We start from the raw sequence: 16740 nt of genomic DNA, 5'->3' as shown, positions 1-16740 counted from the left end.
TAAAAGTAAAATGAACTTAAAATTTAATTTCGTATTAGTCCCGTTCCTACTTCGATTTATCAAATAGAAATGGAGATGAAAAACAGCACAGAAAATGTAGAAATACAGCTTATAGACGAACTAAAAGTAATGAAGGAACAGATAAACAGACCAATATAATTTGGTCACAAGTTTGCTGATAAATTTTTATTACACTTCTAAATTCTACACATTTGCACATATATATACCCTATCACATCTGTCACTCATAAATCATGAACAGATGAAATGACATAATACAACAACCCATAATCTGTACATTAATATGTATGGTACAGTTTCAAAACTACAATTTCATGTATCTGTTAAATGGTAGTCATCTGTTACATTTCCCTCATGTTGAAAAAACTCTAGAAATCTGGAAATCAGATACTTTAATATTCTAAATAAAATTTATACATGTATGATGAAGCCTAGTCCAAATAATTATGACATCTTGAATGGCTATTATATTTTTTTGCTTTGACTCCTTACAGCGAATTTTTTGCTTTGAAGTATTACTGCGACACTGTAAGGCGTCAAAGCAAAAAAATATAATAGCCTTTCAAGACGTCATAATAATTTGGACTAGACATGCTACATGTAGATGAAGCCAAAACACAATTTAGGTAAATAAAATCAAAAAGGCAATTATTTTTTCTTCCAGGGAAAGGGCTTGTTTGCAAAGAAGAACATCAACAAAGGTGATGTTATTTTTGAAGAGACACCGATTATTTCCACACAGTTTCTATGGAATGAGTTGTACAAATACAAAGCATGTGAATACTGTATGAAATCATTAGAAACAGCAGAAGAACAGGCACGTAGATTGTCAACAAATCCGCATTTAAGTCTTCCACATCCAGAATGTGATATTACTGATCAGACACCATATGTGGATTGTCCTGGTTGTCAGGTAACTTAATTGTACAAAGATTAATTGATTTTTGAAATTGAGAATGGAAATGGGGAATATGTCAAAGAGACAACAACCCGACCAAAGAGCAGATAACAGCTGAAGGCCACCAATTGGTCTTCAACGCAGCGAGAAAATCCCTCACCTGGAGGTGGTCCTCAGCTGGCCCCTAAATAAAATTGTGTACTGGTTCAGTGAAAATGGACATCACACTAAACTCCAAAACATATAAAGGAACAAAAATAAAAAAAACATAAAAGACTAACAAAGGCCAGAGGCTCCTGACTTGGGACAGGCGCAAAAATGCGGCGGGGTTAAACATGTTTTGTGGGATCTCAACCCTCCTCCTATACCTCTAGCCAATGTAGAATAAAGAAACACACAGTAAAACTCAGTTTAAAAGAAGTCCGAGTTCGATGTCAGAATAGGTAACAAAAGAAACTAAGCAAAATGACAATGATACATAAATTAACAAAGGACTACTAGCAGTTACTGACATGCCAGCTCCAGACCTCAATTAAACTGATTGAAAGATTATGTCTTCATCATATGAAAATCAGGTACAATCCCTCCCATTAGAGGTTTAGTATCATACCACTATAAAATATATGAGAAGAACATAACCCGTATCATGCCAACAACTGGTTTTAGAATAATTGTGTTTATTTCCGATGCAAAGACCCTATGAGTGAATCAATATTAATACCAAAATATGCAATCCTTAATGATCTGACAACAGTATCGTAACTATATCCTTTCCGAATAAGTCTGTTTAAAGGTTTGGTTAGCTTTTGAGGTGAATGCCGACATTTTTGTGCTTTGTAAAGAATATTACAATAAAATATTGGATGTGAAATACCTGAATGTATAAGATGTCTGCATGTTGATTTATATTTACGAATGATGTCCTTGTACCGATGATAAAATTTAGTAAATGTTTTGACTAGTTTGTGATATCGAAAACCCTGGTGTAATAATTTTTCAGTAATACAGAGATTTCTTTCATTGAAATCAAATACGTTGCTACATACACGAGCGAATCAAACAAGTTGAGATATATAAACACCATAAGATGGTGACAAGGGAACATCACCATCTAAAAATGGATAATTAACAATAGAAAATGAAAAATCATCTCTTTTATCATAAATTTTGGTATTAAGCTTCCCATTAAAGATATAGATATCAAGATCCAGGAAAGGGCAGTGTTCATTGTTAGTATTAGCTTTATTTAAAGTCAGTTTGGTAGGATAAATCTTTTTGCTTACTTAATCCAGTAACAATTATTTCATGAGTATTCTTGATGAGAAACTATTAACATTAAAATAGGTAGGTCTGGACAGGGATAAAGGGCAGGAAATTGGAACCGCCACTGGAAAACAATGGTATGTTGGATAGGGGTAGAAGTTTTGCTTTGTAACAGGCTACCTATAGACCTTCAAAGAGTTTTTCAAGGGTTCTTTACAAAGACATCTTCTATATTTGCTGCATTTATTTTCGTGGATACCAATTTTCTTGGATTAAAGAAAAACTTTATTTTCCGTGGATATTTGATTTTTGGAAAGATTGGAACTTGTTCTAAATCTTTCCTAAGGCACTGGCCTCCCTAACAACAAGTAATTAAGCACAGATTAACTACTAAATCTACAAAATGTATACACACTGAAATATAGTTCCCTATAATTCTCATATCTGAGCACATATGCACATATAAACTGAAAAATTTGGGTATATTTTTGGTGCAGTTCATTCAAGTATGTATGTCTTTAAAGTGTGTTGATATGCAGGCTTTTTTATCATTTTGATTAGGTAATTGAGTAATGATCCATTACTACTATGATTGACAACTGTCATGATCACTAAACAATAACAGACAAGGTGGGGCCTTATTTACAATGCCCCACCTCCTTAAATGCCAATCATATTGACCACATTACAAATCAACCTCAGTCTTACATAATTATACAGACCCTTCAATATATATCTCAATATACTCTCAATACACAAATATTTGACCTCATAATTGAATACACAAAATAAAATTGAGAATGGAAATGGGAAATATGTCAAAGAGACAACAGCCAGACCAAAGAGCAGACACAGTATATATTAGATGTTTGATATATAGAGATGATAGATTTATTCATTGCCTATTACTTTTGATCTACACTACATAAAGTGATTCTGTAAACTATGTCTTAAAGATAAATGATTAATTAAGGATTAACAAGATCTTTTAAAAAAAAAATGAAATCTAGATATAAATATATAAAAGGTATTCAAGTAAGGCCTATGATTTACTTGATAAATCTGCGTTAATCATCTGTAATTATCAACAATTTAGGTTAGTTCACTTATTTTTTTTTATCAGTGATTGGCTTGAAACAGTAAGTAAAACTCTTAATCAGAACAAACCATTTTTTTTAGTTTATTCCCCATCAAATGTCTGTTAACAATTTTAGTCATTTGAATATAAGAAGTGTATATATATTTTTGCAATCAAGAAAGAATTCTCATTTCAATAAAATAAGTTTTTTAATTTGCTTTTGTTGAAAAAGTACATTTTCAATGCCCTTTGCTGAAAAATATTTAAATTATAAATTGATTAAAATACACTCTATAACTTTTAATCTTCAATGTCATATAATTATGATATTTGTTTTCAAAATCAATAAGCAATTCTCAGAGGAGAAAAATTGTATACCTATGTTTCAACTTACAAAACGCCCCAAAACAACCTTTATAGATTATTTTTTAACCCAATAAAGTTCCTAGCTTCAAGTCTATCTGTTGGTCTATGCATTTTTTGTTTTGTTTCAGAAGATAAAATGTAAAAGGTGAAATGTGTAAAGGGGAACATCATTTGGTTAAGATATAACTGCAATTTAAATGAAATTATTGTGCAAATTAAGGGACCCCCTATCATTCAATTTGATTCACATTTAGCTCATTTTATCTACTGGAAAAGTGCTTTTCCTTCTGAAGACCAGCAGTTAATGAAATTGTCAGCAATAGTGCTGTATTAATGTTCTTTTTTGTCCACACCATACCTAAATATGATTTGAAATTATTCAAACTACTTTTCCATGATTGATTTCCATCACTTTGATTTGGTTTTGCCAAAGACTGCATACAGGCCTATAGAAAATTTGTACTTTGTTGAACACTGGTGGTTTACAGATACCCATGAAATCCTCCAAAATTGGTATCCCAGGAATAATAATGAATCCAGAGTATCAGATTTCTTGTTTGAATCTTAATTTAAGCTTTGTTCACTACAGCAAAAAAAGTAAGAGAAATTCTAATCAATCCAATATTTAATCATAAATGTTGATCCTTGTCCATTTACCATGTTTACTATTATAGCTACATATGCTTGAGAAAAAAATCCTACATAAAAATTCCTAAAGAATGATGTTTTGTTCACACTTATGACTGAGTCCCTGACACATTGATATTATTAAAAGAAAAACCCCACATATAAATTCAGTCAATATGAACTGAGATTTTTAAACAAACTTTATCTGATTCCATTCAATCAACAGCAATATTTGCAACAACAAACTATTCAAGCTGCTCTAGAAATATTTAAAAGTTAGTTTTACTGAATTTAGGTCATCAATGTGAGATAACTCGTTAAACATATAGCACAACATTTTAGCAGTTGTAATTGGAACCTTAATCATGATAATATAGGATAGCTTACCTTCTCATTCATACATTTCACTTGATTCCAGCTGATTAACATTTTTCTACAGGTGACATATTGCTGTGAGTTATGTAGAAAGATGGCATGGGACGAATATCATCAAGTCTTGTGTATGGGTCCTAGTAGATTAAGCGAAGATAATGATCATCCTTTAGCTAGGCTGCAGGAAACTTGGAGGTAAATGCAAGTTATAATAACTCTGCTAGAAATTGTTAACATTAATATCTAATCTTTCCATTGTATAGAAAAGATGTAAATTTGATATACTTCACATGCTTGAAGTGTTTTTTGTTTCCTTTTTTTGTGTATGAAAATCAAAATGGTGGTCAAAAACCTATAACTGTTGACAAAACAAATCAAACCATTAGATACCTCCTTTATCATGTTCATTCTATTTAAATGTAATCATGGTTCTGTTCTTGAGAAGGAATATAGTAAAAACCTGTTTCAATGATCCAAAGAAATTTACTGTAAAAAAATATTCCAATTTTTTTGACTGTTGAAGTAATGACGTTTGCTTTCACATACAACATTGCAGTTTTTTGCAATAATAGTTTGATCAGTTATGGTCTGGTACTGCAGGTGCACCAAGAACATTCAGAACCAGAAAATAACTCAACATAAAAGGACGTAAAAGTATGCATTTAGAGAAATTCGAGATAAAAAAACTTTCATTTTTTAGAAAATATTTAAAATGACTACATTTTCACTATTAAAAGCAAAACCTCACATACAATGTATAGATACAGTATAAAAACAATAGATAATTGTGTTTGAAGTGACATACAACTTACAAACAATGCATTTCAGTGAAAAATCACTTTTGCCTATGTAGAAAACTCGTGAGTTATTGTAAAACAAGATTATTCCTGCTGATTGAAGTTTATAATGTTCTGATTTACCACCCGGTCATACATGTATATTACATATGATATATAAAGAAAGATAATTCAGAGTGAAGCCCCGACAATCGCAAACATTCATCGCGAAAAATTCACCACCAAGAATGAGTTTTAACTCAATGACCCCTTGTGTAAACTGTAGCTACAAATTTAATGTTTTTATGCCCCACCTAGGAGCATTATGTTTTTCGGTCTGTGTGATCGTTCGTCTGTCCGTCTGTCCTGCTTCAGGTTAAAGTTTTTGGTCAAGTTAGTTTTTGATGAAGTTGAATATTCCAATCAACTTGAAACTTAGTACACATGTTCCCTATGATATGATCTTTCTGATTAATATCTAATTTTAATGCCAAGTTAGAGTTTTGACCAAAATTTCATGGTCCACTGAACATAGAAAATGATAGTGCGAGTGGGGCACCCGTGTACTATGGACACATTCTTGTTTGTATTGGGTTTTTTTTCAGATGACCTAACAAAGTTTATCAGACCCATTGGTTATTTTTTTCAGAAATATACATTATCCACCAGAAACCTCCAGCATAATGCTTATAGTGAAGATGGTAGCCCTAGTCAAACAGGTAGACCCTTTACCCTGTATCTCATATAATAAGTGATTATTTTGTAAGTTCAGGTAAATTCAGTTTGGTATTGAAAATACAAATGTTTGTTTTCAAATCTTTAAATTTGAAACAACCACATTTGCTTATTTATTCAGCAGTTGTTATAAATCAATGATCTTTTGTTTCAATAAATTTATGGTACAGTTATTTTATTAAATCCATCCTGCATCTTGATGCATGTGAACAATATTTCTAACTTTGCTCCTTGGTGCTCTACTCCTCTTCATAGAAACAGCCATGGAAATCATCATTTTACATCACCTACTCTTTAATTCTGTTGTGCATATTTAATGTTTATAACAAGGATAATTGTTCATTAGTTATCCAACCTTAAACGGAATAATTTTATTACGTGTAACTCGTTTTCTATTTCAATATCAATATCAAGTCACAGGATAAATTTTTTCAGTCAGTCACAAAAGTTGGTCAATGCAAAATCATCTACAGTTTAGGTATCACTCCACAGTTAGGTGTGTAGTTTAGCATTTTGGCCCCTGTGGATTTTTCAAATATGATAGCTAGTATAGAATAAAATTCATTTTTGGATAGCTGAAGATTAAAATAGCCTTCATAGTGGGTTTATAGGAACATCAAGATTATGTAATGTATGTAATATGGGCTGTTTTCTGTATGACAGTCCGTATTTTCATATCCATATCAAATATTGGTTCGGCAATTATTGTAATGTTTTTTTCCAACTTTATGTCGCACGAACTTTGCAATTAAATTTTACGAAAAAATGAGGTGAAAGACACCCATTTTTTATTTGATCATTTGGTAGATTAATATCAACAGTTTCTGAAAAGGTATCACTGAAAGGCATTGAAATTCTAGTTTGAATCAAATCTTGGGGGAATATGTGGCTTTTTTACCCCCCTTTTTGTAATATTTTATGGTAAATAAATGCAGAATGTTGCCATGGATACACAAAAAAGGAATTATATTTCACCATTTTAACTTTTAAAAACCAAATCTATGGAAGATACTGATTACATACATATGCACATGTATAACACAAACAGTTAGGTTAATGTATTAGAAAGCCAGGAATAGAAGATGATAAAACATTTTGTGGTTCAATTTTAATGTTTTTTTCTAACTGTGGAGTGCTACCTTACATATTATACTATACATGTATAGGACATGAAGGACTTGGATTGCTTCATACCATCTGTAGTTGTATATCGCTGACATTATATTTAATTATTCGATCAGATGGACTTTGGAGGTTTCTATAGCAAAATATGGTACATTTGTATTTCTAATTTCTACATCTTGGAAATTAGTTGGTGTAAAATATCCTTAATTTTGTATTACGATGGAAGCTGGAACTAAACTTGACAGGATCACTTAGTACACTATGTTTTTGATTTTCCAAAGCAAACCATGGAACTTTCAATTTCTTGAAATGGAGAGTTTTTTTAATGCAAAAACTCATACAGTGTACATTGAATTGATTGGAAGGAAGCAAAACTTGACAAAATAGCTTAAAAACATGGGGATTTTAAAATTAAGATAATTCTTATAGGTCCTGTTCTTTCTAACTTTATAGACATAATTTTATTTGTTTTGATTTTAATAGGCAAAAGACAAGTCGTCAGTTTTACAGAAATTTTCACAATTTGTGAAAAACACAGTAAATGAAGAAGATGAAATTGTACATAAACTTCTTGGTAAACAGTTCCAGGTAATTACATAAACTTCTTGATAACAGTTCCAGGTAATTACATTTAGTTCATGAATCGTTTTAATTTCAATGAATCATAGTTTATATATCATAAATTGTATGAATTATTAGTCAAGAAAATTGGTCTTTACTTGATTTAATACCAACGATAAGAGTGACTGGAGAATTTGGGTAAATGTCAGTGAGACAGCAATTGCTATAAAACAAATGTGCCAAAAGTAGACATCAATAGATTCCATTCTCAATTTTATCAATAGATCACCATTTGACCTTCAACTTAAGTCATGCACTCAATCCATTTTGACAAGCTCTGAAATGTCCCAATTCAATAGACATTACTAAAGATAAGGCATCCACACCTTATTCTTGTACTTTTCATAAAACACAAAATTAAAAAAAGAATAAATATATAAGTAGTACTTCATACTTTGAAATTCGAAAAGATTATTTAAATTCTTGTCTTATGTTTTAGGAACAACTTGAATTACTTAGACAGATGACTGCTGGTTTTATCTTTGAAGAAAATGTTTCCCAGGTATAATGTAATATATACTGTGGATTTATTATTATTCGTGGGGTATTTATGTTTGGGGATTAGTGGGTAAAGGTGGACTATAAATTCTAATACTCAACGAAATATAGATTTGCTGTTGGCTTGTTTACAGAATTTTTCCAACCTACAAAATCAAGTATCCATCGAAAATACAATTTTTCCTCAGTCCACAAAGATTGGTATCCACAAAACTTTGCTGTTTGACAAACTTCCAGGATACAGTATTTAATTATGTTAATACAATATAATGTCAACTTAGGAACATAACTCATGATATTGTGTCGATTGATTGATTAGTGTTTAACGCCACTTTCAACACTATTGTGCTATTTCTTGGCGTTCAGTTTTTATTGGTGGAGGAAGCTGGAGTGCCCCTCATTATATTGTGTTGATCTCTGACATTAATGATACCTTTAATATATGACCTTCAGATTATATATGATTCAGATATCTTATCACTTGACCACAATTGATAGATTGATTGGTTGATTGTTATTTGCTTCATGTTCAGTGACATATTTAGGACAGGAACCAGTAAACAATAAATACAATAGGTATGTTCTGCAAAATTGGTTTTACCAGGATGACAGGCATTTATTAAAGTTGAAATACCACAGGTTGAAAAGGGTATGTGAGAGATTAATACTTGCTTTGAAACAAGGACACAAATTAAATTAGATTCAGAATAAACAAAAAAACTTGAAACTTTATAAATGTATTGGTGTTTTTATACTGTAGTCACTTAAGTGATTGCCTGATATAATATCTTTATTCAAAGAAAGTAAAAAACTCTTGAACCTGTATTGTACACGTTTTTATACAATTGTTATACCCCACACAACTAAGTTGTGTAGGTATAAAGTTTTTGACCTGTCCATCAGTCCGTCAGTCCTGTTCTTGTCCTCTGGAAACACACAACAGAATTTCATGAAACTTTGTAGATAATAAGGACATACTATGTAGATGTGCACATTGACAGGAAATTATGATTCATTTTTTTTTATAGGAGTTATGCCATTTTGAACTTAAAATTTTGGCCTAAATATGCTGCTGCAACAATTTGTCAGCACAAATCCTCTGAAACCACACAACAGAATTTCATGAAACTTTGTAGTTAATAAGGACATACTATGTAGATTTTCACATTGACAGGAAGTTGTGATTCAATTTTTTTTCTAGATGTTATTCCCCTTTGAACTTAAAATTTGGCCTAAATACAATGTATACTACTGCAACAGTTTGTCATCGCTACTCCTCTGAAACCAAACAACATAATTTCATGAAACTTTGTAGATAATAAGGACATACTATTTAGATGTGTATCTTATTTCGACAGGAAATTATGATTAATTTTTTTTTCTATGAGTTATGCCCCTTTGACCATAGAATTTTGGCCTAAATGTACTACTGCACCAGTTTGTCAGCACAACTCCTCTACAACAAAACAGCATAATTTCATGAAACTTTGCATTTAATGAGGGCATAATATGAAGATGTGCATATCCACAAGAATTTTTTATTCATTGTCTTTTGTAGGAGTTATGAGTCTTTGAACTTGGGAATCTGGTGAGATTTTGTTAGACCAGTGACAAAATGGGGGTGTGGGGTATGTAAGCGTGATCACATAGGTTTTTTAATATTTTTTTTCTTTTTCAGTGGTTTACACCTGAAGGATTCAGATCCCTGTTTGCATTGATTGGTACAAATGGACAAGGAATAGGGTCTAGGTATGGTTGTAAATACAAGATAGTTTAAAATTTCAGGATAATTGAATTATATTGATTGATTACATGTCTTTTGCTTAATGTTAAGTTGCATATATTTCATGAATATTCATGATGAGAACAATTTAAAAAATAGTTATTTAAGGTAGGATCTGTAAAGCAGGTCAACCAGATGAAAGTGCAGAAAGTAAAGAAAGTGCTGTGCAAGAGTTCTGTCATGTGTAAAGAATCTTATCACTCTCACACAGCAGGAGGCATCAGTTTAGAATAAGGTCCCTATTCTGACTCGATATGGCTGTGTATTTATTTATACACATTGCACTACAAACAGTAAAAGTCTGAAATGGCCTATATCTGTACTCGACTGTACTGATTTTTACTCGACCAGTCTGAATTGGTCTGAAATTTACTTAATAATACTCGACTGTAGTCTGAACCATACTTAACAGTCTGAACTTGTACTCGACCTTTACTCGACTAGTACTTAACCATTTTATACGTGTCTGAACCATGCTCGACCTAGTCTGAACCATACTCGACCAAGTCTGACCATACTCGACCTAGTCTGAACCATTCTCGACCTAGTCTGAATTATACTCGACCTAGTCTGAACCATATTCGACCAATTTAGTCTTAACCAACCTAGACCTATTTTTTGTATCTATCTATTGTTTTTCATCAATTTAGGAACTGTTTTTAACAACAGCTATTTCCCCTGGCTAGAAATTTCAACAACAATTTGAAATTACAAATGTATTCAATATAGCATTGAAACCAAAATTTCACAATAAACATAATATAAATTCAACACCATATTCATCTACACTTACATATATGTATCACCTTTAAAATAAAGATAAAACAAGCTGATCAAATAATCTCAAAACTGAATTGTGACTTATATTTTCAATGTTATTCAAAATTTTTTGAATGTTTCAGATATATTTTATGGTTACTGGACAGTATTAACCATTAACTTAAGCCTAGTACATGTATAGATTTATGGTGTCAGTTGAGTTTAGTTAATAATGCAGTGAACTTTTTTTTTATTAAAATATATATAAAATAGTATATAAAGCAACTTAATAAATTTAAAAAATGACACCCTTGTTTTGTAAAACCAAGAATTTAATATCATGATAATAGAACTTCCATAGTAATCCTTGATAACCTTTTAAAAAAGGAAATGTGTTCCAATGTTGCAGTAAAAATTTATTTCAATTAAATATAAATATTTTTTGTCAAAATTAAAGACATGGCATACAAGAAGCACTTTAATAAGGTTTAATTACCTCAGTACATGTGTGTTTTACAGGTAAAAAGAAAGCCCTATTTTTCTTAAACTCGTGTATTACTTATCTAGTGAATTCAAAAGGCCTTGTGATTTAAGTTAAACAGGATGTTGCAATTTTGAATGAATGTTATTTATAATTTAATACTCTCTGACCAGGTGTGATCTTTTTAATGAGTTTGCCCCAAGCAGGAGGTATTACTTAATACTTCACCACTAATCAGAAGAACAATTTTATTAATTTCTTTAATTTTTTATCCCTTTTTGATATATATATTATATATAATATATCCCAAATTATAATAAAATATTTATTTCCAATATAAGGTTTAACAATTGTGATTTTGTTGGCTGTTGTTGCCTCATTAAAAAGATAATTGTATAACTATTGTATGTAACCATGAAACCTATGTAGTTTTTATTTAGGAATTTAGAAAAATTAAGTTTTAAAAAAAAACACATGCCAAACAAGAAGCACCTTAATAAGGTTTTATTACCCTCAGTATAGGTGTGGTTTTTAGGTAAAAAAAATCTTTTTTTTTTAACAAAACTCTAAACCTTTAAAATTAATATAATTAAATTATTGTATAAGATAATTTGATTTAACTATCTCTATTTGATAAATCTGAGAATCATGTAAGGATGAAAAAATCTGTTTATGTATATATATATCTTTATTTTATTGTGGCTGTTGTCATGTCAGTTAAAAAGAAATTTATTTTAACAGTTAAAATTAAAAAAAAGTAAAGGTTATTTGGTCAAGTATGGTTTAGACTGGTCGAGTACTGTTCAGACCTTTGGTCGAGTATGGTTTAGACTGAAAAAATAGGTCGAGTACAGGTCGAGAATGGGTTAAGACTGTTTCAGACTGGTCGAGTAATAGTTCAGACTATTTTCAATGGCAAATATAAGGGTCAAGTACAAATCAGTACAGTCGAGTATGGTTAAGACTGGGGTCGAGTAATGTCGAGTAAAATTCAGACCAATTCAGACTGGTCGAGTAAAAATCAGTACAGTCGAGTACAGATATAGGCCATTTCAGACTTTTACTGGTTTGTAGTGTTGGTTAGATGTACACGACAAAAAAGAAAGTGCTGTTTACAAAAAACAACTGTAGAAGATTGCTACGATGCAATAATGAAAGATTAAGAATTATCCTTGGAATTAAATTTATGGTGTACGTGTATTGATTAATTAAACATGACTGAAAATCTACTAAACCAATTAATAATGAAAATGCAAATAAAATAGGTATCTCAGACAATTACTGAACTTTTCATTCCTTGCTTTATACAGGCACAGATTTGAATTTTGCTAAATTTACTATACTTGGTCAACTGTATGAATTTTCTTATTTAAAGGTCTATTGCAAACATTAAATGATGACAAATCATAAATTCTTGTACAGAAAATACTATAGTAATATCCAATGATATAAAGTATGACTGGATACATGGTAAAAAATAATGAGGGGAAGAACTGTATTTATTTGAGGTCACCACATCCTAGGCCAAGGTCATAGTTTCTAAAAGTAGACCAAAATTTGAGCAGAAAAGTGATTTCCAGATGTTAAATCGAAAACTAGGTATAGGGTTGCCTCTATACTTGGAGATATGGTCACATATAATGAGAGGAAGATCCATATTTATTTTGATGTCAATATCTCAAAGATCACGGTCAAAGGTACTATAATAGATTGCAATTTGTTATGGATATTAAATCAAATACTGTGGATTCATTATTATTCGTGGCATCCCAATTTTAGTGGATTTCATGGGTAAAGGCATACCATGAATTTAAATGTTCAACAAAGTTCTATAGGCTTGTATACAGACTAAGCAAAATCTCGAAATCAAATATCCTTGAAAATTGGTACCCACGAAAATAAATGAATCCACAGTACTACATATGGGATTGTAACCTTACTTAGATATATGATTCAAAAGTAAAGAGAGGATGACCTCCATTGATTTTGGGGTCCCTATGTATATGGTCATAGTTACTTAAGAATAGACTGAATTTGTGTTGAAAAGCGGCTGGTTAAGTTTGCTTAATAAAATACTACATATGGGATTGTAACCTCACTTAGATATATGATCAATTAATGATATATTTTGAGGTCCCTATGACTAAGTCAAGGTCATAGTTACAAAAAATACAAGTTGAAATTTGTGAAAAGTGGTTTAAGGATGCTTAATCAAATACAATCATGACAATGTACTTCATATGGAATAACTACCTGACTCTGATATGTGGTCACATATGATGAGAAGAAGATACCTATTATAAGTTATATGGTTGCTACTGACCCCCCTACAGATTCATAGAGGATAGTAAAATTCATAGGGGGTGAGGCCAACGGGGCATTTATCTTGCTCTTCTCTGACAAGCAATTACAGAAACCAAATTGTTGTCCATTGAAGATCTCAAGATGATTTCTGCTTATCACAATGACAGTACAAACATCTTATTGAATCTAGTAGACAAGTAATAAAAACTGCAGATTTCTTTTCAGTTTGCATTTTGTTGTTGGATTGTTGTCTTATCTATACATACAACACAGATCCTTTATTTGTAATTAATTGCACAGGTTATTATGAATTATTTTGTGAAATATAGCTATAGGTTGCACTTCTGTAAATATAGACAAAACAATTTCTCATAGGAACTCTTTTTATACGGCTAAAACTGTGCCACTTTTACTATGAAGTTTCGTAAAAAATTATATCCTTGAATGGAAAGTTCACATGCAATACTATTTTTTCAAAGGTCATAACATAGGGCTGTGCGGCATATTTTCATCATTTATATCCCTTGAACTTCTAAGAGTTTAGATTTATACTAAAATTCTGTTCTGGCCCTCCCTACACTTTGGGTCTTCCTCAGAATTTAATTTGGCTGCTATCCATGTGTATTTATACTGGTAAAATTCCCAAGTTGTGTCTCTACGAGATGAAAAATAGAGATCATCTCAGGGAACCAGTATGTAAACAAAACAAAATATCCATGAATATTAAATATCTCCCCAAAAGAGGTGTGGTTTATGAAACAGCTGCATTTACAAAGTGCAACCTATAGCCTCACTGTGACTTTGAGATGTAGAACTGCAATGAAAGCTCTCTTTCTCTGCTTCAGATTCTGTCAAATGTTTGTAGGGATTTTGTGTAGTGAATTCTCTTTCCATTCCATTGTAGGGGGAAATATGGATGGTCCAAATTAAGGTTCTATCATACTTGCAAATGTTACGTGATTGGGTTATTGATTTGGAGAACTTCTTGCCTTTGCATTTTAAGAAAACAAGCTACATAGAATAAATTATCTACTATTTTATACTACAACTAGTATAACAGAACTTTGTATGAAGTAAAACATATTTTATTGATTAATATATAAATTCACATTTACAATGACCTAAAAAAAGATAATGACATAAAATCATGTTGTGTATATCATTTCACTAAAACTAGTGTGTTTTTACCCTTTTAAACAGTCTCATAGAATTAACACTTGTTTTGTGGAAAGTATTTGTTATTGTGTAGATTGCCATTATTATTTTTGAAGAAGTTCTAGGTAACTGCAACACAGTCTTCTGTATTTCTATTAGAACATATGATAATATTAGAAACTTAATTTGAAATTACATTGATTATTTTAATAATAATGACTAAGGGTAGACAATCTTGCTTCTGCACTTGTAATTTTTAATATATCTAAATGAGCAGCATTCTGGAACCATCCTCTTGCATTGATTGTATCGCCCATCATTTGAAGACCAATACCAAGACAGATTATTGAATTTAAGAAAGATTCAATATTCATTTTACCTTTTATTTGTTCGCTAAGTGTCCAACTTACCTGACGTAGAGACTGCATACAGGATGTATTGTCATGTAGATGATAGTTACACAGAAAAGCCAGGAAATGTGCAAATTGTAAGGGTGCAATTTTTATTACTTGATTTATATTATCCATGTGTAGTTCTGGTGGAATGAATGACGACTTTACATCGAAGTGAAGATTCTTGATTGTTATACTTTTTAATACTGTATGAAGTTTTTCTTTTTTCATTAGATTTATCATAGATTCCTTGTTCTGAATTAAATAAGTTGGAGTGTACAAAAATAATTGTTTATCTGTAAATTTCCTCAAGACAAAATGTATGATACTTAACGATGCAGAGTAATTTTTATGAACATAGTAGAAAGAAGCCAACATCAGCCATCCAGATACTGCATCTGAATGTGTTCCTATCAGCAGATGACTCAGGTCATGTTTGTACTTATAGTATTGGTGTTTGTTGTTGGATCTTCGTTGAATTTTTGAGGCCTGATTTTCAAACTGGTGTGCATGTGACAGAAACAAAGTAAAGATGCCTTTTGATAAAGCAGTACTACAATGATGTAGCAAGTTGTTTTGCAGAAGAAGGGGTTGTAGACGACTTATCCTGGGTCTTACATCTAGTATAACTGAAACTTGTTTTGTGAGTGGGATATTTATTCCACAAAGGAGTCTTATAAAATCGTGCAAAGTTTCTGAATTTGCGAAACAGTGTATTCCTTGTTTATATAAATTCTGTAGAATATTGGTAATTTTTTCCTTGTTGTCAGTATTAAATCGTAAATAGAACATGTTATTGTTAGGAATGAAATAATGTAATAACGTTGAATATTCTACACAGTACAGCAATCTTTGTAAGCAAGCCATGAAACATGGTATGATATTGTCTTTTGTCCATATTGATGGCTTTAATTCTTCGGAAATCCAAAAAATCAAAGTCTTCAGAAAATAAGAACATAATAAATCTTTCATATTTTCATGTTTGTTTACAATTTCTTTGAGTAATATTTTTAATAGAGCATAACATAGTAACTGGGTATGGTTGAATGAAAATATAAGAATTTTTTCTGCTACAGAAAATGATATTCTCCATTGAAGGTTTTCCTTCAAGGACCCTTTGCAGCCAATCGGAACAAATAGAACACCACAGGATGTTATTTTAGTAATGAGTTCTGTTGTAGGCCATGTTGAACGTGGTCTGCTGACCCATGATTCTGCTTGAGATATCCATTTATCACATTTAAGGCAAAATGCCAGATCAAATTTTTCATATGCATCTGTTATACATGGACCGTGTACTTTAAATAATTTACCGACAGTTGATGAAGGCATTTTCAAAAAACAACACTGTTTGTATAGTTTATTTGAGAACATTCTCATGGGAAATGCCTTCTCAAACATTTGTTCAAGTTCTGGTTTTATTACATGGTCCTTCAGAAAATGTTTTGGAAGAAGTAGATGTGTGAAACATGGTTGTGTATCCTCC

The 16740-nt window shown here is 31.2% G+C and overlaps 1 protein-coding gene across 1 annotated transcript in view; it reads left to right on the top strand.

Moving 5' to 3' along the window:
• Positions 1 to 55: 55 nt before the first annotated feature.
• The window catches only part of LOC127734939 (histone-lysine N-trimethyltransferase SMYD5-like), a 28036-nt gene continuing 11351 nt past the window's right edge, over positions 56 to 16740 (top strand). The window contains exons 1-7 of the mRNA XM_052244986.1: positions 56 to 126; positions 686 to 934; positions 4693 to 4820; positions 6051 to 6120; positions 7745 to 7849; positions 8322 to 8384; positions 10059 to 10129. Of these exons, the coding sequence (XP_052100946.1) occupies positions 70 to 126; positions 686 to 934; positions 4693 to 4820; positions 6051 to 6120; positions 7745 to 7849; positions 8322 to 8384; positions 10059 to 10129 (743 nt within the window). The 5' untranslated portion in view covers positions 56 to 69. The remainder of the gene's footprint in view (positions 127 to 685; positions 935 to 4692; positions 4821 to 6050; positions 6121 to 7744; positions 7850 to 8321; positions 8385 to 10058; positions 10130 to 16740) is intronic.

Source organism: Mytilus californianus, unplaced genomic scaffold (assembly GCF_021869535.1).
Source record: "Mytilus californianus isolate M0D057914Y unplaced genomic scaffold, xbMytCali1.0.p SCAF_3, whole genome shotgun sequence".
NCBI lineage: Eukaryota > Metazoa > Mollusca > Bivalvia > Mytilida > Mytilidae > Mytilus > Mytilus californianus.
Note: the sequence above shows the minus strand (reverse complement) of the source record. Positions and strands in the feature narration are given on the sequence as shown.